Source organism: Pollachius pollachius (genome assembly GCF_949987615.1).
Source record: "Pollachius pollachius genome assembly, chromosome: 11".
Taxonomy (NCBI): Eukaryota; Metazoa; Chordata; class Actinopteri; order Gadiformes; family Gadidae; genus Pollachius; species Pollachius pollachius.
The window spans coordinates 12,834,840-12,861,796 of record NC_136944.1 but is presented as its reverse complement, the minus strand read 5'-3'; the positions used below and the strand labels follow the sequence as shown (position 1 = coordinate 12,861,796).

General features: G+C 46.9%; 1 protein-coding gene across 1 annotated transcript; it reads left to right on the top strand.

The window, feature by feature from the left end:
- Positions 1-12,132: 12,132 nt before the first annotated feature.
- On the top strand, positions 12,133-26,042 carry LOC307083210 (BEN domain-containing protein 6-like; the record flags this gene model as incomplete). The annotated part of the gene is made up of 7 exons (XM_079747044.1): positions 12,133-12,193; positions 24,051-24,193; positions 24,365-24,460; positions 24,575-24,698; positions 25,238-25,389; positions 25,606-25,822; positions 25,930-26,042. The coding sequence occupies exons 1-7, from the start codon at positions 12,184-12,186 to the stop codon at positions 26,040-26,042; spliced, it is 855 nt and encodes a 284-aa protein (XP_079603170.1). The 5' UTR covers positions 12,133-12,183.
- Between the last annotated feature and the right edge of the window lie 915 nt (positions 26,043-26,957).

Sequence of the window (26,957 nt, the reverse complement as noted above, 5' to 3'; positions counted from 1 at the left end):
TAGAATTTTTTTTTCTTTGGTTGTTCAACAGCGAGATCAGTGTAAGAGTGATGGCCAACATATTACATAACGATAGCATGAACAATTTGCGCAGCAATCGTACATTTATGTATCTGCTCAAGTAGGCCTATGTCATTTGTGTACGGAATTACAGGGAGATGGATTCAGACATCGAGAGGGTATGCTGTCGCTAGTCCCCGCAGGAGAGTTGTCATAGCCAGATGCTGTATCTGGAAGATTAGGGACACATTTATGACTATGTGTAAATGTTCGCAAATAAACATTGTAAATAAATATTATTGTATATATTTTTTTTAATGTTTCCATTTTTTTATATAACAGATGCTTGCATCACCTTTCTTTCATTTGTTTGTAACCCTTGTCCCATGTAGTTAAATAATACATCTAGAGTGGTTAATACAATAAGACTGGGCCTGGGCTCGTTGTAGGAAACTACAACTTTGATTCATATGTTACTGTTAGATAATTTTAATAAATGACCACCACAACTGTATTTTAAATGTAAAAGTATTCATTCACATATTTATTCACAAAATGAAATACTAGTTCAATGTATTTTAGGCAAAGAAACAAATAAAATCAGATGCACAGGATTCTCCAATTTACAACAATGCAAACTCAATGTACCACACACAATCAAATTAACAACACACTTTAAATGAGGTTAACCCGTTGCAGGCCTGTTATTTGAAGCTTGTGTGCGGCTGGGCCTAAAAACTGTACTGGCCGCTTCACTCAGCGTTGAGCTCACAATAAAAGCACGTGCATGTGTAGGTCAGTACTCACGAAATCCAGGGTGTAATTAGTAGGGGCAGAAAGGGATTGGGGGATGATATTCTCACGAAGATAATGGCAATGGCGGTGGCAATCCAAACACACACGCGGGCAATGGCGGTGGCGAAGTCACAAAGAAAGAAAAACACAGAAACAGCAAGGCCATCTGCTGGAAACCCCTCTCTCTCCAACGTCCAGCTCCTTTAAGCATATTATCCAATGAGCCACAATATCAAACACTATTTCACATCGAACTAGCATTAGCTTTGCGTTAACTTAAGTTACATTACAAAACTACAATATGTGGGCACATTAGCACAGAATGCTACCGCTAACTAGCACGTCGCTAACCACGTTACACATCTAGTACTCTTCGTTACTATAACAGTTAGATATAGCACAATGGAGGCATACACATCGTATTCACCTTTTGCAGGTCACAAAGAAGTTTAAATCAGGACCACGAGTAGTCGACCTCACGATAAAACTTAACTGCTTCCCACACTACGATGCCTCCTCTTAGCTCTCAGGTCAGGTTTCTTTCTCTACATGTGCTCACTACTCCCCACACTAACCTGCTGCACTAGTCCCGCCCGTTACACGGTGAGACTTTATTTGGATTGGCTTGTGAGGTTTTAATACAACCAACGACAAAACAGAAATTAAATGATTTACGTGTGACAGGCAACAGGTTAAGTTAAACATTAACACGGCTTCTTCCTCTCTTTTATATCCTGAATTCACAAATATTTTAGACTTGATAACTTAAAGACCTTTATATTAATTTATCTTTTAACTGTAAATAGTTTTATTAAACGTATTATATTTATGCTTTTAACCCGCACACATTTTAACCCATTTTATTATTATGAACTCTATTTATTTATGAACATTTAACACAGCATTTTATTATACTGTTTATTTTTTATGCTCTGTAACTTATGATTTTTGTACAGGGCTACATGTTCAATAATAGACACTTTTTGGTTAGAAAAATATTTAGATTGGATATTGAAAAAAATGCAAGTGACAGTTCATCATGGTTGGTTTTTTTGCCTTACGGCTATTGTGTAGCATCTTCTTGAGGGTTCTCAGGATTTCCTTGTGACACTTATAGGGGGATTATTTGTTTATCAACACGGCAGACGCGCGCAGAATGACGGCAAAAAGAAAAGTGTTTGACCGGTTGCAATGGTTATCTCTGTGGTTAATTTGCAGTTGCAGTGTTAATTAGCGATTTTGTCAGCTAACTGTTACATTAAACTGTGATCAGAAAATGCGGTTATATGCTATAGACCCTATAGTATCTGTGGTATAAAGGCTGGGACGAATTTCAAATTATAAATATGAACACTTTATACTGAAAGCATAGCGTCGTGATTCCGAATGAAACGAATGGCGCGGTGATTATTCTTCAAAACGAGAAGAGGTGATGCCTGGAGCAGGCATCACCAAATTGCGGACCGGGGTCCGGGTCCGGATCCAGTGACGGTTCTGCCCGGACCCGTTCAAATTCTAATTTTAAATAAAAAAAAGTGCATGCGCAGCTAATCTAGTTAATACAACAGGAGCATCATCAATAGCCAAGCCAATCAAATTGATTGTTTGCCTTCCCACACGCGCTAGACTCGAGTGAGAGTGAGGAGATGAGGGATGGCTTGCTCAAAAGTGAGAAAAGTAGATGGTGAAAACAGAACTTTTAAAGATGAATGGACAGACAAATACATGTTTGTTCTGCCTGCAGACAGTTCTAAACCGCTGTGTCTCATATGCTGTGAAACTGTGGCGTTGACAAAAAATGGCAACGTTAAGCGCCACTATGAGACCAAACAACATGATGGAAAAGGACTGGAATGGATTGGAGGGATTAAGACTAATTGGAAATGAGTGAAAGACTCCCTTAGTAGTAAAATCAGTCTTGCCGTTGACGGCTCCAGTAACACAGTAACTTTGCAAGGCCAAAACATGCAGCCTGGAGACTCAGCTGTCTATTACTGTGCCAGAGAGACAGCATTACAAACTGTTTTAAAGGATGAACAAAAACCCTTCACCCATGAGGTGTAAATTGAATCCTCAAGAGGGGGGGCTCTAAACCAAAGACATCATTCAAAATAGATTATTTAATTCATGAACATCAGTTGATAAATAGAGGGAGAGATACACTATGAGACCAAACACGGGACGTTTGAGGAAAGGTACCCACAGAAGTCCTCAGTGAGAGCAAGTAAAATGATCGAACTGAAAGCACAGTGTGACAGGTCTACCCGTGTCCTCACGGATACATTTACAGGCCAGCAACGTGCAAATGAATGTTCATTAAAGATTGCGTGGATTTTGGCTCAACACAAGAAAGCATTCAGCGATGGGACAGTTGTGAAGGAGTGCTTAAATGTGGAAGCAGAGACTTTACTTGACGGTAAAGAAAAAGACGACATGTGTGAAAAAATCAAGCAAATACCATCGTCAGCTACGACAGCAACCAGAAAATCTGAACTATTAGCTGAGGACGTACTGGCACAGCTTGATGCAGCTGTTCAGAACGCAGTATGCATATCCTTAGCCATTGATGAGTCCACAGATGTAACGGATAATGCCCAGCTTTTGGTGTATGTCAGATTCCTTCACAAAGAGAAGAAAGAGATGTGTGAGGACCTGTTGGGTTTAATGCCACTTGAGACATACACAAGAGGAGAGGATATATACGAGGTGATGAAGGAGACGCTCACAAAAAGAAAGATTAATCTGAAGCAAGTAGTCTCAGTCACCACAGATGGTGCACCTGCCATGGTTGGGAGAGAGAAGGGGGCTGTGGCACGGATGAAACAAGACAACCCTGATCTCATAGCCTACCACTGTATCATCCATCAGACTGTTCTCTGTGCTATTCTGTCTGAAGGGTTTGCTGAAATAATGAATACCATGATGAAACTCATCAACATTCTCAGGGCATCCTCATCCGTTCAGCATTGACTGCTAAGATAATTTCTTAAAGAAACGGAGGCAGATGCAAATGACCTACTACTCCACAACAACGTTAGATGGCTGAGCAAAGGGAACAAACTGGGACGCTTCTGGTCCATCCGAAAGGAAATAGCTGCTTTCTTACAGCAGTTCAAGAGTCAAAAAGCAACACAGTTTGCAAACTTTTTGCAAGATAAGCACAAGATGGATGTGGTGGCTTTTTTGGTAGACATCACCGGACACCTTAATGAGCTCAATTTAAAGCAGCAGGGTCAGAAAAATTCTGTCTGTGATTTGATGAAAAATGTCCGCTCCTTCCAGATGAAGCTGGACATTTTTAAAGAAGATCTCCAAGGAGAGTGTGAGCACTTCCCACAAATGCGGGAACAAATTCAGGGTGAGGGAGACATTTCCCATTATGTCGGCTTCATAGACAAGCTGATTGGAAACTTTTGTCAACGATTTGACAGCTTCAAACTTGGACACCAGCTCCTCCTGCTAATCGAGAATCCATTCCTTATCAGAGAAATCAGAGGATTTTCAAAGGAGGTTCAACAGACCTTCACAAGTGGGCACATCCTGGATCTTTACAGTTAGAGCTCACTGATCTGCAAGCAGATATTGCTCTGAGAGAGCATTTTGAAGCAACTGAGTCTGCTTCTTTCTGGTTCCAGATTGTGCCTGAAACGATGTTCCCTGGTCTAACCAAAATAGCACTTCACACCTTAACCATGTTTGGATCAACCTACAGCTGTGAGCAGGGCCGTGTCTAACGAATGGGCTGACCGGGCTGTAGCCCCAGGCCTCGCCGCTAGGGGGGCCTCCGGTCGCTGAAGGTCAAATGACAAAAATCCATAAAAAAAAACGAGCGAAAATGCTGGGCCAAAGGAAACACGAGAGCGGAGCAAAAAAACGAAAATAAGATGAAATAAAAAAGGAAAGAGCGAAATAATTATTACAGAAAACACCCAAATTAACCAACATGTGGAAGAGTAATCAGCCCGCTGTAGCAGCTACCACCAACAAAGATACAACTGTCAGTGACGGAGAGCAGCCAACCACCGCTAGCCAACTAACCAGCCCAACTAGCCAGTCTGCTAGCAATAGTGCTACAATCTCTGAGGAAACAAGGGATGGAGAAGAAGCAGTGGGTAATGTAGCAGATGAGCCTGTTGATTCTGAGGCTGGGGCGAAAACAGATATATCAACAGACATTGCCTGCTGGGGAGAAGTTAATGAGGAGACGCGAAGCTATTGGGTCGGAAAGGGAATTGAAGCACCTACACAATGTCAACATAAAGATGTCGATTTTTCGGCTTCTGAAAGGAGCTATAAAAATCAGAAGCGATGTCTGAGCAAAACATTGTTCTGTCGCTCGCTCAGAAATGGAGAGAAGGTGGCAAGAGAATGGGTGTCTTACTCCCCATCTACTGGAAATGTGTTTTGTTTTTTTTGCAAACTATTCAGTAACGATTTGTCCGCTTTCACGCACGGATTCTCTGATTGGAAACACTCAGTTGACCGAGTCGAGATGCACGAAGCGGGTCAGCCCCACAGAAAGGCTGTTCTTACTTGGCTTGCGCGCACCCAGGTGCGTGGTATCGACGCGGGCCTGCAGGATCAACTGAAAGATGAGGCGAATTACTGGAAGGAGGTATTGAGGAGAGTTGTGGCCGTGATAAAATTTCTGTCAGAGCGTGGGCTCGCTTTCAGGGGAGAAAATGAAACACTGGGCTCAGTGCACAACGGCAATTATTTGGGCATCTTAGAGTTGCTGGCCAAGTTTGACCCTTTTTTGGATGAACACTTAAAACGTTTTGGAAACAAGGGGCGGGGGACACCCTCATATTTGTCATCGACTGTATGCACTGAGTTTATTGCACTCATGGGCCAGCGAGTACAATCAGAGATAATAATGCAGCTTCGACACGCAAAGTATTTTTCACTTATTGTGGATTCTACACCGGATTTGAGTCACACTGACCAACTAACATTTGTGGTGCGTTACGTGTCTCAGGAGGGCAAGATCTTTGAGAGATTTTTGAAATTTCTGCCCATTTTTAGCCATACAGGCGAGTCCCTTTTTGACTCAGTCACAGGTGCGCTGCAGGACATGCACATAGACATTAAAAATTGCAGGGGACAGTGCTATGACAACGCGTCTAACATGGCAGGTGCATACAAGGGATTGCGTGCCCGAATTCAGGAAATAAACCCACTTGCTGATTGGATTCCATGCGCGGCCCACTCCCTGAACCTTGTTGGGGTCTGTAGTGTGGATTGTTGCCGTGACGCCAGCTCTTTTTTTAGGCTAGTTCAATCCATCTTCACTTTTTTCTCAGCTTCGCCTAGCCGCTGGAAAATATTAATGGATGGACTGGAGTCTAACGAGAACAAGTGCATGGAGATGGTCAAGGGACTTTCATCGACGCGATGGGCAGCACACGCCCGGGCTACAAAAGCTCTCCGTTTAAATTTCAAAAATATCCACGACACTTTAAACGAGATAGCAGAAGACGACCATCAGAAATCAGCCGCACGAGATGAGGCGAAGTCTCTAGCAAAAAAATTGAATAGATTCGAGACAGCATTCCTCGCCATCATATGGGATACCATGCTGCAAAGATTTGACATCACAAGCAGGGCCCTGCAGAAGGTGGAGTTGGACCTAGTTACTGCTGTGGAATTGCTCCAGTCCCTCATAGACTTTGTGTCCAATTTACGCTCCCAGTACAAACACTTGGAATCCCAGGCCAAATCACTATCACTGTCACAGCAGTACACTGTGACTCGACAGGTAAAGCGCACCACCCCGGCTGATGACACAGACGAACCAACCCTTGTGTCCAATGCGGGAGAAAATCGCTTTCGGGAGACATTCTTTGTCATCATAGACAAACTGATCAGTGCATTACAACAGAGACACGCAGTGTACAAAGAAACGTCCACCTACTTCGGATTTCTAACGCAACTGGACACATTGTCTCTCAGTGAAATACGCGAGAAAAGCGTCAACCTGCAGGCAAAATACCACGAAGACCTGGCTGATGATTTCCCTGATGAACTAGGACAGTTTTTGCATTTCGCAAAAGTCTCCACTGTAAACAGGCAGCCGATGAACCTACTGTCATTCATTCGAGAAAGGAATCTACAACAAGTTTTTCCAAATGTCGACATAGCACTGCGGATCTGCCTTACATTGCCTGTCAGCAATGCCAGCGGAGAGAGGTCATTTTCCAAACTTGGAATTATCAAGAACAGGCTGAGAACGACAATGTTGGAGGAGAAACTTAACAATCTGAATTTAATGTCAATTGAGCACGACATGCTGGCCCAAATGGACTTTGAGGAGCTCATTAATGATTTCGCACGGAAGAAGAGCAGAAGACGGACCTTCTGAAGTCCCTTGGTGAGTCATGTTTGCCGCGGCGGCCTCCTCTATATGACCCAGCCCCATTAATGTGTAAAATAGTTTTAGCTTGTTTGTGTGCACATTTCAAACAGTTCACCCCAAATATGTTGCATCGTACATTCCTGCCTGTCTTCTTGCTTGGGGTTTGTTGTGCGTAACCGGACATGTAGCCTACCAGGGCGTTACTCCCGGAGTAAATTAACCATTCAATGCCCAAACCGTTTGAGCCATAGCCGGGGCCTTCATTGACCTTTGTTTAATAGCCTACAATAGGCCCTACATTGTTTTATAGTTTTTGATGAGTTTACAAAAACAGGATGCATTTCTATAAATTAAGTAACTTTCAAAAAACAGTTCATTTATGTTGTCTGGGCCTAACTTGCTGTACTTGATAGCAAATGCATTGTAGGACCTATTACTTTTTCTGTAATGATTTGCCAAAGTCACCGAATCACCAATTTCATACTTTCTTTTTTCCTACATTTTCAAGTAGGCCAATTCAGATACATTTTGTTTCCCCATCCTCATTCTGTCAGCTTTGTCAACACTACTGCAATTATAATAAAGCTACCCTTGAATTGAAATGAATTTAATTAAATTGAAATCATATTACCAGTTCACTTTAAATAGTCTGTCATAGATTGGTAGGCCTACTGTGTACGCTGATGTGTTAGTGGGTTTGTGTGAGGTCATGCGTCAGAACATCATGATATGAAGGGCCTCACCCGGGTAATTAGCCCCGGGCCTCAGAAAGTGTTAATCCGGCCCTGGCTGTGAGACAACTTTCTCTTCGATGAAAATTATTAAAACAAAGTACCGTTCCAGGCTCACCAATGAGCATCTCCACATGAGCATGAGAATGGCACTAACCCCATTTAAGCCAAGATTCAAACTGCTTATCAGAGAAATCAGAGGATTTTCAAAGGAGGTTCAACAGACCTTAAAGTGGGCACATCCTGGATCTTTACAGTTAGAGCTCACTGATCTGCAAGCAGATATTGCTCTGAGAGAGCATTTTGAAGCAACTGAGTCTGCTTCTTTCTGGTTCCAGATTGTGCCTGAAACGATGTTCCCTGGTCTAACCAAAATAGCACTTCACACCTTAACCATGTTTGGATCAACCTACAGCTGTGAGACAACTTTCTCTTCGATGAAAATTATTAAAACAAAGTACCGTTCCAGGCTCACCAATGAGCATCTCCACATGAGCATGAGAATGGCACTAACCCCATTTAAGCCAAGATTCAAACTGCTGGCAGGACAGTTACATGCACATTTCTCTAACTAGGAAAGGAAGTTGGAATGGGAGGAAGGTGAGGAGGAAAGGAGAGAGGAGAAAGGGAGCTGCTCAAAGCTCTGCACTTTTCTTTTATTCATTCTGCCATGTTTTATTTTACTACAAATGTAAGCTTTGGTCTAAGGTCCCCATGTTATTTTGTTTGAAATGTAGTTTATACATGTAAAAAAGGGGGTGGGCAGCTCAAAGGTCTTTTTAAAAAAATTTTTCTTAAAGATGCACTTTTATTTTATTCAAAAAATTCTGAATGTTTCGCGTTGAATACCCCTGCCCTAGAGTATTCGTCCCAGCCTCTGTATAAAGGCTGGGACGAATTTAAATTGTAAACATGTACACTTTATGTTGAAAGCGATTCCCATTGAAACAAATGGCTCGACGATTATTCTTCAAAACGAGAGCTGGTAAATTGTGGAAAATGAATTAAACTGTAATCAGACAACGCAGTTATATGCTATAGACCCTAGAGTGTCTGTTGCATAAAGGCTGGGACGAATTTCGAATTATAAATATGTGCAATGCATAACGCTAGCTCTCTGGCTCATAGATCAGCTGACTAGAATACCTCCCATTGCCAAGTCTTCGCTACGGTGCGTCCTATTTATGTGAAAAACGTTATATTTGGATTGAAAAACGCATGAAAATATAAATGAATGATCTTAATTTCTTTTCTTTGGCAAGTGACCCTGGTATACCCTTAGCAAAAAGTAGTTTATTAAAGTGTACTACAAGTATACTTATTTTATACTAAAACTGCAGCAGTATACTTGAAGTTTACTTTTTACATACTTTATTTTATATACTTAAGAAAAGTATAGTGAAGTATACTTGGCTTATACTTAAAAGTATAAAGAATAGTCTAAGACTTAGTACATTAATAGACTTATACTTAAATACTAAAGCTTATACTTGTACTTTAGTATATTTCTTACTTCTTTCTGCCACAAAGTACTAATACTTAGTATATCTTGATCCAAGTACAGAATAAGGTCAAGTCATTGACTTGTGCTTACCTTTAATTTAGCAGAATAAAAATGTTTTTCACTAAAGGTATTACCCCTATAAAACTGTTCAAGATCGTGAGTTAGAGCTTAAAAGTTTACAGTCAATAGTATGTGTGCTCAATTGCATCATCTTTATGTACGGTACCTTAAAAACATACACAAAAACAGAGAAACATTTGACTTGACTTTATTGATCAAGTTCTAGTCCCTTTCATAAGGGTTTGGCAATGGTGTTATGTACACAGCATCATCTGTTTCAACAAGAACACATTTTGTTTTAATCATGTTAGGCCAGACAGCATTAACAGTTTCAGTCTTTTTAACCTGATACATGAAAGTACTTTGTACATTGATCTGTGAATCTTTACATACAGGCCTGTGTGATTTAGAAAGTACCTCGACTAAAACACAACATAGTTTAGCACACGAACAGAATGCAGAAATTTGAACGTTTTTTTTTCCATAAATGTTTGCTATTATGTCCAAAGTCAGGTCAGTGGCGGTGAAACTCAGACCCCCAAGCCCACGCCAGTGCTGTTTAAACAGACCAGCGAGGCGCATCAGAGGCGCATAAAACCTGTGCTGAACAGGCTGTCTAAAAGGGGCTTATGTTAACAAAGTTGGCCTAGTGTATTCCCCCAACCCCAAAACAATTTTACAAGTGTACCTCTTGAATGTCCATATCCAGCAGGCTGGTTGTGGAGGAGTTCTCATTACTGAGTTCATCTTCACAGCTGGAATTGTTGATTTCTTTCTCTCCACTGGTTGAAGTGTTACTCATGTGACCATCTGTGCTGATGTCGTCATCATGACTGGAAGTCTACAGATTAACAAGAGAAAGACAATAAACAATTGAAAGAATTAACTCCCTTTATGTCAACTCCAATCACCAAATCATAAACAGAGAAGGTGTACACTTTCATTTTTAGACAACTTAAAAGTTATTTAGACCTCAACTACCTGTAGTCTGGGAGAAAAATAAATCAGTGACGTGGCATATGACATGTGCTAATGATTATGTCTACTTGGGGAGCTGACAGCACAGTTTAGGGAAGATTCTTAAAATTGAATCAAGCAGAACTGGATAAAAAAGGGGGGGGGGGTATCCTGGCAACATGTTACATAAGATGTCCTGGCATATTTCAAGATTTGATGCTTGTAATAAAAACAATTCCACTTGTACTAGAACTGTGTCATTGCGTATTACCTGTTGAAGGGCAGTATCTAAAAGCCTAGGTGTGGAGGAGCTTCTGCTGTTGACATCATCTCTACCTTCTCTGTGGGAAGCACTGGGCTGACTCATGAGATCGTCTGTGTTATCCTGTAGTTCTCCACTGTCCTGGAAGTGTGGGGGGTTCAAATATAAATGTCAGTTATTACTCAAGTAATTTAATCCATGGGTTAGGACTGAAGCGCTGGAGCCACCGACAGCTAAAGCCTCGGTGGTAACAAGTAATGTTTTTTGTGGTGAACTAGCTCGGTGCTAACTTCGGCTACAGCGCTTGCGGCTCGCGTGAAAAATAGAAATGAACCGAACTGAAGCCTGCAGGCGCGCGCACTGCGCTCCACAGCGCGAGCTGTGTGACCAGGCAGACCGGTTAACATGTGCGCCTGGGCGCTGCGCTTCGGTTCCGCGTGCAATGCGACCAGGATTTCTTCACAGCTCACACAACAGTAACTTTTACAACATACTGCTCCCGTTGGTGACCCTCCAGTGCTTCACTGTATTTGCTTTCCTTTGCCCATAGCTTGGCCTTCCCCGAGATTCGTGAAGTCCTAACCAATCAATGAGCTAGCTAACCGGGCTACGATAGAGACGGACGATTCTGATTGGATAACACGTTTTCAGGACAGTAACCCTTTCATTGCCGATGTGAACTTGACAATAAACTTAACTTTAGAACATAGATGACAGAAAATGTATTAAATGTATTGTATTAAATTAAATTAAATCGTTTAAAAATATATATATACACATATTATTTAATATTCATATTTTTTGGTTTAGAATTTGTAAGGCCTTCTCTGAAGGCCCTGAAGGTTCCCCTCTGACTACTACTACCTCAGAGGAGGGGCCTAGTTTGAATGTACAAACAACAACGAACAAAACTCCAGACTCTACCTGAAAATCATTATCTGTTACTTACTTTTACTCTCCATCTGTGTTTCGTAGTCCTTGGGATCTCTGCAGTGTAATCCTCCAAATATCTTTTATACGGTCCACGACGTTTCGCCATGTTAGCTCTAATGAGCTAACTCAGCGAGAGCCTCTTCCCGCTCTCGCTGAGTGTTGATTGACTGTGTGGTCGCGCAGGCGCAGCAGCAGTGCACTTCCCGCCCATGTTCCCGCCTTCCTACCTGACTGCCAATGGGAGGAGCCCAATTTAAAATTGGCGCCCATTTACGTGGTTAACGGTCTTTTTTAATTTTTCTTTAAAAAAAAACAACCCAAACCGTCCGTCCTGTTCTCAACAGGGAAAGAAAGGAGAGGGAAAAGGAATTTTCCGCGTACCACAATGGAATTTGCCATTTATTATTTCAAGGACAAGAGTGTGGAAGTTGGGAAGACTTCATGGATGAGTATTGAAGACCAGCAACGATGTCCAAAATTAATCACCTAGTGCCCTAATCTAGAAGATGACGGATGGATGAAGGTAAAGTGGGACACTGGCAGAAAAAAGTCAGACGGTCCAGCCTTTTTCCCAGCCAAGGTTTTGATGTTTGGTGGTAAGTTGTTGAATTTTATTGCTTTTTTTGCTATCCACCACTTTATTTCCCCATGATCGATTGTGTCACACCACGACAGAAGTCGGTTTTAGTAGCATTCTAGCGAGCGGCTAAGTGGTAGTGTTAGCGGCTTAGTCGTAGTGTGAGCGGCTAAGTGGTAGTGTGAGCGGCTAACTGGTAGCGTTAGCCACCGGTGTAGGCCCCAAATGTGGGCTGCCAAAACCGTTGTGACTAAATCTGATGTTTGTTAAGTCTATTAAAAAAATGTAGCAATCTTAAACTGGTGGTAGCCTGTGGTAGTTTCTCTCCAGGTTTTCCCAGGTTTTAATAGGCTTTTGTATACTGTTGGGGCAAAATAACCTGCTGAGCACATCACATGTACATTATAAATATAGCTAACTCCTACCCTAGCTTAATGAGCACATCACATGGCAGTCACCTTATAATATAGTCAACTTTTAACACATAACACATACATGAGAATATAGTCAGGTCAGGGCCAGAGCCAGGGCCCCATATCTCCTCCCGGCAGATGGTAAACACTCAGACAATGCACCAGTCATCCTCAAGGACGGGAGGACCACAACGGATGAATGCTCTGAAGCTCTCCCCCGTAAGGAGGAACACAAGAAGATATACATGCATACACTAGTGCCTGGGAACCAAGGTCAAGTAAAAACACACAGAACCACACACATCTCAAACGCACACACCTCATCACGAGGAGATACAGCATAAAACTGTATCACTCTGAGACTCTTCACCTTCTTCTGAAGCAGACCTTCCACGGAGGCGAAGCTCCGGACGAACCATCAGCGCTGATTAGGGACTTAGACATATTCGATTTCTCACGCTTATGACTCTGTATAACCGTTGCCACTTTACTTAATAAATCCAAGGTCCTCGTGCCGATAGACTTTATTACCTCTCCGTCTCATTTTATCTGGTCCAGTAACTAGACAGACCGTTTTTCCCAACAAATTGGTGACCCCGACGTGATTTTTTCTGAATTGGACCGCAACTGGGAAACGAGAGACGGAGAGCGGCACGGCCTCGGGACCCCGGAGAACCGGACCGATTCCTGCAGTCTCACCTCGCGATCGCCCAACAAAAGGTAGGCAGAACCTGTTGATAAAATCCAAACTCTGCATAGTTATATAGGAACCACATTAGGAGATGAGACTGTGAGAACGGTTCGCTACGGGATATCTCGTGGGGACTAATAGGACTGCACCCCAGCATTTCCCCGTAAAACCCGATTGACCCCGAATGCGTGACACATCGAATATCGGCTCGTTGCATGGTGAAAGAATACCCTCGAGACCATAGGGCCTATAAGAATCGGTCAGTGATACAAGACTACCGATGGCCAAAAGAATATATGCCTGAGCCATTGAGTGGACTCAGAGGGATGCCTGGGCCGGGTTCGGAACCCAGATGGAATATATGCCTGAGCCATTGAGTGGACTCAGAGGGATGCCTGGGCCGGGTTCGGAACCCAGATGGAATATATGCCTGAGCCATTGAGTGGACTCAGAGGGATGCCTGGGCCGGGTTCGGAACCCAGATGGAATATATGCCTGAGCCATTGAGTGGACTCAGAGGGATGCCTGGGCCGGGTTCGGAACCCAGATGGAATATATGCCTGAGCCATTGAGTGGACTCAGAGGGATGCCTGGGCCGGGTTCGGAACCCAGATGGAATATATGCCTGAGCCATTGAGTGGACTCAGAGGGATGCCTGGGCCGGGTTCGGAACCCAGATGGAATATATGCCTGAGCCATTGAGTGGACTCAGAGGGATGCCTGGGCCGGGTTCGGAACCCAGATGGAATATATGCCTGAGCCATTGAGTGGACTCAGAGGGATGCCTGGGCCGGGTTCGGAACCCAGATGGAATAATCTGTGTATTAAATAATTCTATGTGGTGAGAAGTTTAGAGTCCTTTATCAGGGTTAAAGTCCCTTTGCAAAGGAAACAGTGTGTGTATGCGCGAGAATAAGAGAGAGAGAGACGGAGTGGCTGTGTGTGTGTGTGTGTGTGTGTGTAAGAGGCCCAGAGAGAGAGAAAGAAAGAGAGCGAGCGTATTTTTGGGCCGGCTAAAATATGGAAATATGTGTGCAACGCTTGCTTGCTTTGCTATGCTTAACGCTATTCTGCTGTGTCTGATGATTGTGGGTGCGGGACACAGAATGAGAAGTCTGTCGATATGTTTCTGGGTGCGTCTGCGAGAAAGAGGGAATCTGTGAGTGAATCAGTGGGTGTGTATGCGTGATAATCTGTGAGTGAATCAGTGGGTGTGTATGCGTGATCCGCTCTATCTTTGTCCGTTAAAACGGGTAAATGTAGGAATAGATAGATTGATAATAATGAATAAATGTCTCTCTGACGTATTGCGTTGCTCTATGGCGTAACCAGCGGAAATAGATAAATTGACAATGATAAATAACCTTTTTTACTGTGTCGCTTCAATTTACTGTTTGAACCGTTAAAACTAGACCTAGACAAGTTGACAAGGATAAATGATATCTCTTTTACTGTGTTTCTTTGAATTACTGCCGGACCTGTCGCATAGATAAACCACAATACTAAACAACATCTCTTTGCCGCGTTGGTTGACGGTTTAGTCTGATTGACGCAGATTAATCAATAAAGATAGATAACGATTATTGGCTATAAAGAATATCTGGATGTATTGAATAACGTCTATAGGCCCTGTTGTTGTTTTTTGCTTCCCTCCCCCCTGTTTTTTCCTCCTTTTTCTCGTTCTCCTCCTCCAAGAGTGACAAAAGTTACCCCCTAGTCTCTCATCCGCTCTTGTGTGTTAGACAGGCCACACAGAGTTATAGCATCAGGGCCGCCATTTTTTGAGTTCTCTCGCTCAGTCCGAAGCCACACCTCCCCCTCCGCCAAAAGTTTAGCCACTCCAACCTTACCCTTCCCCAGCCATAGCGCCCCCTACCACTCCAACCTTGCCCTTCCCCAACTAGACTGCCCCCTGCCGGACCACTCCAACCTTGCCCTTCCCCAACTAGACTGCCCCCTGCTGGACCACTCCAACTCTTACCCTTCCCCAACCACCGTGCCCCCTACTGGACCACTCCAACTTTACCCTTCCCCAACCACCGCGCCCCCCACTGGACAACTCCAACCTTGCCCTTCCCCAACTAGACTGCCCCCTGCTGGACCACTCCAACCTTACCCTTCCCCAGCCATAGCGCCCCCTACCACTCCAACCTTGCCCTTCCCCAACTAGACTGCCCCCTGCTGGACCACTCCAACCTTGCCCTTCCCCAACTAGACTGCCCCCTACTGGACCACTCCAACTTTACCCTTCCCCAACCACCGCGCCCCCCACCGGACCACTCCAACCTTGCCCTTCCCCAACTAGACTGCCCCCTGCTGGACCACTCCAACTCTTGCCCTTCCCCAACCACAGCGCCCCCCACTGGACAACTCCAACCTTACCCTTCCCCAACCACAGCGCCCCCCACTGGACAACTCCAACCTTACCCTTCCCAAGCCACAGCGCCCCCCACCGGACCACTCCAACCTTGCCCTTCCCCAACTAGACTGCCCCCTGCTGGACCACTCCAACTCTTACCCTTCCCCAACCACAGCGCCCCCCACTGGACAACTCCAACCTTACCCTTCCCAAGCCACAGCGCCCCCCACTGGACAACTCCAACCTTGCCCTTCCCCAACTAGACTGCCCCCTGCTGGACCACTCCAACTCTTACCCTTCCCCAACCACAGCGCCCCCCACCGGACCACTCCAACCTTGCCCTTCCCCAACTAGACTGCCCCCTGCTGGACCACTACAACCTTACCCTTCCCCAACCACCGTGCCCCCCACTGGACAACTCCAACCTTGCCCTTCCCCAACTAGACTGCCCCCTGCTGGACCACTCCAACTCTTACCCTTCCCCAACCACAGCACCCCCCACTGGACAACTCCAACCTTGCCCTTCCCCAACTAGACTGCCCCCTGCTGGACCACTCCAACTCTTACCCTTCCCCAACCACAGCGCCCCCCACTGGACCACTCCAACCTTACCCTTCCCCAACCACCGTGCCCCCCACTGGACAACTCCAACCTTGCCCTTCCCCAACTAGACTGCCCCCTGCCGGAACACTCCAACCTTACCCTTCCCAAGCCACAGCGCCCCCCACTGGACAACTCCAACTCTACCCTTCCCCAACTACAGCGCCCCCCACTGGACAACATCAATACCAATCCAACCCCGACTCTCGATCACCCCCTGCTAGAAGAATTATCCCGGTGAATAATAAAGATAAAAAGACAAACCTCCCCGCACCCGGCCTCCAGTGCAAAGGCGTCCACGACCCCGACCACCCCCACACCAGGCTGCTAAGGAACGGCGAACACACCCACCATGTCGGACGAGCAACGGACCAGAGCGGTGGGCTGGTTGTGCCTCAACGCTGAACCGGGAAAAATATTGAAAGGCCAAGACCGGAAGAAATGGGAGAACCGATGTGATGTCTACATTAAAACCTGGCAGAAAGAGGGCGTGATCCGAATGGGACCCCTCGACCACACCGGCCGGGCCGCCATACACGCGTACATTGGCAGCCAGTATGAGCGGGCAAAGGTCCGTCGCGACAACGCCGGAGCCAAGACGGGACGAACGGATGCACTCGAAACCCAAGACCGGAAAAGACAAAAGAGAATCTTAGTATTAAAAGCATTGGCCTCTTGCCTCCCGCCCCACACCCTAAAACCAGCCCCCTCCTCCAGGAATCCCTTCCTAACGGACCAAGTAACCCCTACCCAACCAAGCCTGACAGCTTCACCTTATCCCTCCCTACCGAAGGCCGATGAGCAGGCCCGCCCAACTCCGTACAACCACTCCCTCCCCTATGCCCCGACCGACTTCCAGGTCCCCGGGTCCCCCCATCTCATGTGCCCAGTTATCGAAATAACCCACGCCACATCTCAGTCCCCGGTCACGGTGACCTGGCAAAGACCCCCTCCCCCGGAACCGGAACGAGCCAAAGAAGGGGTCCACTGCACAAGGACAAACCACCCACAAAGCAAGGAAAGCCCGAAGCTGACAACAGCTCCCTCCCCATGCCCGATGATACCAGGAAGGACCGGGCCATTGGGGCAAGAACCATCCAGCACCGAGAACTGGACACCCCCATCCTCCAGCTACAGCCAAGCCCAGGCCCCCGAAACCAGGCCACCAACACCAGGGGAAGCCCAACCGGAAGCAGAAAGGATGCGTACGCGGATCGGCGTACCTGGCGCCAACACATTGGACTTGGCCTCCTTCCTGATCAACCTATCGTCTAAAGAAGAAGAAACGGAAGTGACAGTAGCAACAACAGAAATGAGAAGACACTCCGGGATTCCCCAGGGGAGACACAGAAGACACGAGGAAAGAGACGAAAGAGGTGAAGAAGACGCAGACACCGTGGAGTGGGACCCAGTGGGAACGAGATGGAAAGAAGAAGCGCTGGAAAGAATGTCCCTCGGCATCGAGACAGAAGTCCATCTCCTGTCTCGACAGCTGCGGGAAAGGAGCGAAGGCAGAGATCAGAGGTGGGGAAGAGGCGCAATCCACAGGACAATTGGCCCGGGCAGATCACAAGCCCGAAGTACCGCAACCCCGATCGCGACCCTGGCCATCACCAGCACTCCACAAGCTGGCCCCCCCCGACACAACGGAGCCAAGCCCTCGACCGCCGGACGAACCGCGACCTGGATGAGGGCCCAGGACTGATGTTCCCGCTAATGGACACCCCTGCAGGACGAGCGATGTACGTTCCCTGGACCCACCGCGACCTCAAGGGAGTAGTGGAAGACCTTCCCCCGATCAAACAGGGGGCGGGCAAGTGGATCAGAAACCTCGAGCGACTGACCACAGCTGACCGGCTCACCATGGGGGACATCCGAGCGGTCCTCATGAGAGGAGAAGGACCCCGGGCAGTCAACGACGTGGAAACCGCAGCCAGAACCACCAGAGAGCCGGACGACTCCCCTTTCGACCCCTTTCGCCCCATATGGTGGGAGGCCCTGAGGGGCCTATACCCCCCTCAGAACTCAGCAGCATGCATGACCGGCCTGAAAAGAAAACCCAGTGAATCAGCGGGCGAATACCTCACGAGAGCCACTGAACGATGGAAAGACGGATTCGGAACCCGACCAGGAGCCTCCGCCGCCACCGAGGCCATGTTCCGGATCGCGGTTGAGACGGGTCTCTGCACCAAGACCCGCGAAGGCCTCAAAACAGTGATTGGACTCGGAAGAATGAACGCCATGGACTGGGAGGAGGCCATTACACACCACGTGAACCTGGAGCAAGAACGGGAGGACGAGGACGTCAAAGAAGACCGCGACCTGAGGAAACGACTCTTGCGCATGGACGTCAAGAAAGCAACCCAGGAACACAACCGGGACAAGAAGGAGTCCAACAAATACCACGCCTCCGAGATCATGCCCCTCGAAGTGGCCACGCCTCCGGCCCCGCTGCCTGCCCCCAACCCCTTGGTACAGCCCAGCGGACCCCCTCCGACCCAGATGCAAGCCCCTCCCGCTCAAGCATGGGGGCCCCAGCCCCCGCCGTACCCGTACCCGTACCCGTACCCATCGTATCCATACCCCACACACCCACCCTCGAACCCAGCAATATTGACGGGACCCGGGATGTACCAGAACCAACAGTCCAAACAAAGAAGCGGATTCAAATGGAGAGGAAGAGGCCGGACCCCAAACACAAACCCCCGGTCCTACCCCTGCTTCATTTGTGGGCTCACGGGACACTGGGCGAAGGAGTGCCCCCAAACGGGACAGCCAGCGATGCAACACGACCAACAGGATCATCAGTAGCAACCCGGCCCGACCCACGGTAACCCTGGAAATGGACCGACACATGCCTCAAACCCCGGGACCCCGATGTACCCTCTCTGGGAGGACCCGGGATACAACGGCCAATATTGACGGGACCCGAGAGCCTCGAGAGGGACCCAGGTGGTGAACCTGGGAACGGGAGCCCCAATGGTGGACGGACTCGTAAACCAAACACCAATTCGTTTCATGGTCGACACCGGAGCCACAGTATCCACCATCGGGGACCTGAACCATGAAATCCCGCCCCTCTCCACTCGAACCCTGACTACCATGGGGTTCTCGGGAATAGAAAAGACCAACCCCTTCACCACCCCCTTGCCGCTCACCATCCTGGGACAAACCTTCTACCACTCCCTCCTATATGCCCCCAAGTGTCCCACCAACCTCATGGGTAGAGACATCCTGAGCAAAATCAACTGCCTCATCAGCTGTTCCCCCGAAGGGACTACAATGACGACAGAAGCCGACCAACCGCTCCAGATGATGCTGGTGCATGAACCCCCGCCCCGAAGCCCCCCGTCAGACGTATATTGGATCCGGAACATGACTACCCCGGACGGACTCAAGCCCCTAGAAGAAACATACCGAGAGTGGGCCCCCTGGATCCATCAACAGGGGGACTTCTGCCCACCGCACGACCCCCTCCACACGACCCTCAATGTCCTTCGAGACCCAGACGAAAGCTACGACGAACAATGGAGACACACCATGGAGGGAACCGGCCAGAAGTGCCTCTACGAAACAATGTTCATCGGACCTGAGGGGGTGGCGGCCCTCACCCTTCTCACCCCGGATCAAGAATATTGGTACCGCCTCAAACCCGAGTCCCGACCACACGTGACCCTGGCAGTAGCCAAGCACCACACGGCTATGAAGCTGGGGCCCATGGTCTGCCGAGCGACTCAAGTACGAGAGTGGGCCCCCACCGACAACCCACACATTCACCTAGCCCCTGACAAAGGCTTGATCCGGGTCTCCTTCCCCCAAACGGCCTCCTGGGGGGTGGCAGAACGAGTGGAGTGCGACCGACCGCTCGCCCCTGAGGAGGTCGACACCCCCAGCCCCCTGGAAGCCGAAGACCCCGACGTAAAGATCATGCTAGACGGCCTCCCTCAGAATCTCTGGGCCACCGGCGCCTACGACATGGGGTTTACCCCCCAACACAACATCCAAATACCTCTCAAACCCGATCAAACCCCGATTCATCAGCCCCAATACAAGGTCAGACCCGAGGCAGAAGCAGGGATCACTGCCACCATACAGGGACTCAAAGAGGTAGGAGTGCTCCGGCCCTCTCAGTCCCTTTGGAACACCCCGATTCTCCCAGTGAAGAAGGCGGACGGACTCACGTGGAGGATGGCCCATGATCTCCGCCTAATAAACGACGCCACGGAAGGACCCCCCGAGAGGGTGCCAAACCCGCAGGTGGCGCTCCACGTGGTTAACCCCGACCACCTCTGGTTCTCTGCAATAGACCTGGCCAACGCCTTCTTCTGCATCCCCCTGAACAAAGACTCACAAGACATCTTCTCTTTTACCTGGAGGGGAGAAAAACTCACCTACACCCGAATGCCACAGGGGTACCGATCGACCCCCACCATATTCAACAACTGTGTGCGGAAGGACCTCAAGGACACTGTACTTCCCGACGGAGTGGTTATGGTTCAATATGTAGACGACATCCTGCTCGCCGCGCCTACCAGACAAACCTGTGTGGATGCTACCAAGACCCTGCTCGAAACCCTAGGGAAAGCAGGGTACAAGGTCAAGCGGCCCAAACTACAGGCTGTCCGGCCCAGGGTGAAATTCCTGGGGAGGCTGATCGGAGAAGATACCAGAGACATGACCCAGGATACCCGAGAAACCATCCTGAATTACCCAAAACCCGCCACGGTTCGGCAAATGTTGGCCTTCCTGGGCCTGTGCAACTACAGCCGCCAGTACCTCCCGGAATTCACAGAGCGAACGTCCGAACTCCGCCAGATGGTCACCACAGCCGGGGCCCGAAACCTACGGGCCCCGCTGGAGTGGGACTCAGGAAAAGACACCGCCTTCCATCAGCTGAAACAGGCCCTCCACTCAGCCGCCGCCCTCCAAGCCCCCGACTATACGGCCCCCTTCCATCTGGACGTCACACAGAGAAACGGAAATGTAGCGGCCACCCTCTGGCAGGCAAAGCCCGGCACCCGAAGGATCCTCCACTATCACAGCTCGGCCCTACCCACTCCGGGCCTAGGACTCCCTCACTGTGCCAGACATCTCATGGCCATCGCCATCGCCCTACGGAAGACACAGTTCCTCACCATGAACAACCCCACGGTAGTGCACACCACTCACGGAGTCAAGGCTGCAGTGGAGAGCTCACTCTTCACCCTGTCGGCTGCCATTACCCAGATCCGGTTGACCGAGGCCCTGACAGATCCCTCGGTGAGCTACTCAACAAAAGGAGTAAATATGACCGGAGAGTATCCCGCAGACACAGACGGCACCCCCCACAACTGCGCGCCTCGCATCCTGTCGGAACTCCGAGCACGACCAGACCTCCAAGGGACCCTCCCTCGCCCTGCAGCCTCTGACTTTGAGGACGAGCTCCCCTACACACTCCCAACCTACGCCTCCGAAGAGACACTCCCAGCCCCCGCCGAGCCGGACATCTACCCGTGAGTGCGAGTGGCCTCTCCAGATGCACGGCCCCGGCGTCCTGTTTCCATCACCGTCGGCTGACACCCCACCGCAACACCCCTTCCCTCTTCCTTCCCCCCCCCCCCCCCCCCCCCCGCCTGTGACGTGCTAGTAACCTCTCCAGGTGGGCTGCCCCATTCCCGTCCCCGCCAACGGCATCACCCCCCTCCCACCTGAAGCACCCACGACGCCCGGACCAGGGATCTGCGTTCCGGTACCAGGGGCTGCGGCCCGCTCCCTTACGGCTTGAGGGCACCCCTGGCTGTATTCGCTTCTGTACGCTTCACTGTTTTTAGCCGCTCCCATATCTATGCCCGCGTCTACGCAACCGACGCCGGGAACGTAAATGTTGTTGTTTATATCGCTGTTCCACTAGATGGAGCTCGGGGATTCACACGGGCGAGATTCCAGGGGCCTTGATTGCCCGTTTATCAGACGAGGTCCTGAGCGCAGTTGAATAAAAGGGTCTAATGCTCAGGTGGCGCCTTGCGACCTCCTGCCCATGATGACGCTCAGGACTATTCCATGGTTTCAGTTGTTCCCGTGCCCCGGGCCTACCCTGGATGCCCCATGCGTGTGATTGTTTGTTGTAACACGACCAGTTAACTCCTCCTCACATCCTTAGTGTGTGGTCCTCTGGGGATGGGTTGAGGGGGATTGCCATTCGCTATCTGCCTCATATCTTCGCTATTATTTAGGGACACGTTTCGTGGTTACCTTTCTTTCCTGTGCTCGTTAGTGTATTTGTGTGATTGTTGCATTTATATTGTTATTGTTTAATAATGTTATGATGGTAGTCCCGCGCTGGAGTCCTATCCCTCGTACCCCTGATGAGTAAAAGTCGTCTTGCGACGACTTGAGGGGGATATGTTGGGGCAAAATAACCTGCTGAGTACATCACATGTACATTATAAATATAGCTAACTCCTACCCTAGCTTAATGAGCACATCACATGGCAGTCACCTTATAATATAGTCAACTTTTAACACATAACACATACATGAGAATATAGTCAGGTCAGGGCCAGAGCCAGGGCCCCATATCTCCTCCCGGCAGATGGTAAACACTCAGACAATGCACCAGTCATCCTCAAGGACGGGAGGACCACAACGGATGAATGCTCTGAAGCTCTCCCCCGTAAGGAGGAACACAAGAAGATATACATGCATACACTAGTGCCTGGGAACCAAGGTCAAGTAAAAACACACAGAACCACACACATCTCAAACGCACACACCTCATCACGAGGAGATACAGCATAAAACTGTATCACTCTGAGACTCTTCACCTTCTTCTGAAGCAGACCTTCCACGGAGGCGAAGCTCCGGACGAACCATCAGCGCTGATTAGGGACTTAGACATATTCGATTTCTCACGCTTATGACTCTGTATAACCGTTGCCACTTTACTTAATAAATCCAAGGTCCTCGTGCCGATAGACTTTATTACCTCTCCGTCTCATTTTATCTGGTCCAGTAACTAGACAGACCGTTTTTCCCAACAATACACACACGCACACACACTAGGGATGACCCAAAAAAAATCGAAGCTTTGTTCGTTGTCATGGTAATTGATCATGAAGTTCGTGATCGATTTATTTTCATTTATTTATTTATTTTTTTCCTTTTTGACACCTGTTCTTATCAGCAACTACATTGAAATAAGGCCCCGTTCACACGAAGCCGATTTCATGGCGAAACCGCAAAGGTCTTGTACGGTTCGGCCTTCCATCCACACGAAGCCGGCGAATCCGCTGACCGAAACCGCAAACTTCTGAAACCACCCTCGGAGGTGGTTTCAAATCTACCCGGTTTCGTTTTGGATTCGTGGGTACGCCTGAAACCGACTGAAACCGCAAACCATGACGTCATCGCCCCACCCCTCGACCTTCTAGCCAATGGCTCTTAAGCCCGCGGAGTCTCAGAAATCACATGCGAGCATGCGCATAAGGGCAGCCTTTATGCGCATGCTCGCCTCTTCTTCTTATTTCATTTCTTCTGGATTTCTGTACCAGAAGAGGCGCCCCTTATGGGCCTGGAATGTGTACTACAGCGTTTCTACAGATCTACCCGGTTTCGCTTGGCTTCGTCTTTACGGAGATACTTTGAAACCGGATAGATCGAAACCGTAACGGTTTCGCCCGTTTCGGCTTCGTGTGAACGGGGCCTAAGTAGGCTACTTGGCATCCTGGAAACCTGCCTGAATTTGGGGACATGCACTGTTTGTCTGCCACACACACACATATCTAAAGAGATCCCACGTAGTCATGCTTTTAATTTGATCACGTTTCCCACACAGCCAACTACAGTGATCTGTGTAAGAAGAGACAGGGATTCATAAAGGGTGAAGACATCTGGCAAGAATCACCCAAGAGGAAGAGTAAGCCGAACAACAAGTGGAAAGCTGTGGAAGAGGAGGATCAAGAAGTTCCACCAAAAAAGGTAGTTGCCTGGATACAGTGGGAGCCACATAGAAATTCCCCTGCCATGCTGCTGCCATGCTGTTCCCATGCTGTTCCAATGAGAGCTCCAGCAAAGTCCCAGCAGCTTGAGTGACTCCCTCCTTTTCCTGGGTGTGACTAGTTTTTAATAATATAATTATTATTTTGACAGAAGAAAAAAAGAGAAACATGTTCAGCAGAAAAAGAGTCTGCAAACCTCATGATCGAAGAGCTGAAGAAGCAACTTGCAGACAAAGCATCTTCAGAGGTAAGATATTTGACTATATTTTAATTGTGATAATTTGAGTTGATGCAGTAATTATAGGCTGATTTTTTTTTTATTTCCTGTGTTTTGGTGTTGTTAACTAACTCAAATGAGGAGTCATCAGATGAGGAGGAGATGCCCAGAAACTGGAGTGTGGCGGTGCAGAAAATGAAATGGCTTCAGAGAGAAATCAAGAGCCTGAAAGAAGGCCATGTGGAAGAAATACTAGATGCGATGAGAGGTATTTTCTGCACACCACCTTTTAAAGACTTTGGTGGTGTGCCTATACTGATTCCTGAAGTCAGACAAACTGACAACAATCAAAGCTGGTTTTATCTAAATAGAAACAGATAGATATAATTACTGAAAAATCTTCCCAAATACAAAGAAATGACCATTTAACTGATAATTCAATAAATATACTGTGCAGCCTTGAACCAACGTAATTTAACACGGATACTCCAATATTGAAGCACTGACATCTGAATAATGAAAACAAAGAGACTCACAAATCACACAGACAAACAACGGCTGCCAGGGAGAGCTGGGATCTGCTGCCAAGTGTGGAAAAAGGCCGATACCTGGCGACAATCTTCTTTTTATAGGTTATGGCTGATTCAGCTCCTCATACCTCCTGCTCCTCCTTAATCAGCTCTACCTCCAGCCATGCTTTTCATAACACAAATTACTATGTAATGTTTTAAAATTGTCTCAAAACACAGTAATGACACAAAAACTTTTGTTCCCTTGTTCCCCCTCTTGTTTTCATTCCCTTTAAAGAGCTCCCAGCAGTGGTGACACAGCTAAAAGAAGTTATTGAAAAAATCACAGTACAGAGCTCAACTCCTGCATCCACCTGGTCAACATCCCCATCTGGAGACCCACCATTTTCTCCACCCGGCTCTCCTCAAGTGTCTGACCCTAATGAAATGGTAAATACCTCTACATCTTTTGATTGTACACATAAGCTAGAAAGAAACCATATTCATCAACTTTGTGGTGGATTTATGCCATTAATGATGGATTAGTTAGTTTATAGACTATGACTATGCATATTCACTGCAAAGATGAATAGATACAGTAGATTTCCAAAGAACACCGTATTTGTTTAATAATTATTTGGTAAGTAACATTCAAATGTTTTGCAGGTGCTTCTTGTGCCAGGCCATGACGTCAAAGTACCAAGACGAAAGCTGAAGTCTCTGCGGACTACAAATTCAGCATTGTACATTGGGGATCTTGCGGTGCTCATCTATGGTAGAGAAACGCTGTCCAATTCAAGTTTGACCGGGAGGCAGTCAGGGGCTCACAAAGAAGTGGAATCAAAGCCACAACTGGATAACACAAAGCTCGATGCTATACTTGGTGAGTGCATTATTGGGGATTCCAATAACATGCGTGTTAATGTGGATAGTGCATAAAAAATAACACTGAAGTAATGTTGTTTTCTATGTCTGTTTTTTCAATCACAGTCCATGTCCAGGCGAAGTTCCCTGACACCACCATTCAAGATGTGAGACGCATCATAAGAAAGAAATGCAACAATATAAACTATGCCAAGCAAGTGACTGAAAAGAAGTCATAAAAACGTTTTTGGTTTTTATCAAGCTATTTTGTTTGTTCCAAAGATGTGTACCTTTCTTACACCTTTTTTATTTTTTATTTTTTTTTATTATTTTTTTACAAAGAAAGACTTTAGTTCTCAGTTGGAGACACTATTTTGTTTACATTTTTACAAGGAAATGTTCACTTTTTCCTTTACCATTTTTGATAAAGAAGGACTTGATCTTGGAGAGACTATCTGATCACCTGATCTCCACACCCACGCAACAGGAAGTGAAGCATCACGTCTTCGTTTTGAAGGAAATGATGATCTGTGGTCTCTGGAAATGTTACATTAATATATCAAACTTGCTCTCAACATTCTGTCTTGTGATTTTGTAAATACATTAAAGTCTAGAGTACATACAGTATGAGTTAACTTTAATAATACTTAACGTTTTTTTCAAGTATATAAATAGTATGCTACAAGTAATATACTAAGCAAATTTAGAAGTATACTTAAAGTATAACAATAAGTAAACTAGCAAGATATTCTAAGTTCATAAAATAAACTAGTAAACTAAAAATGTGGAGTAGAAGTATATACCTAGTACACTAGTAGTATATAGATGAGTATACTTGTATACTTAAAAGTGTACTTTTGTAAACTTAAAATTACCTCAAAGTATACTTTAATAAACTAAAATGTGGACTAGAAGTATATACCTAGTGCATTAGTAGTATATTGATGAGTATACTTTAAGTATACTTTTATAAACTTAGAAATGTTCCAATTTAGTATTAAATTAGTATACTTTCTAGTATTCTTAAAGTACATGGTCCATAGTATACTTGCTATACTTATACTTATACTCAAGTATACTTAATAAAATAAACTTCAAGTATACTACTTTTTGCTAAGGGAACATAATAAAACTATTCTAATACTTTAATAATT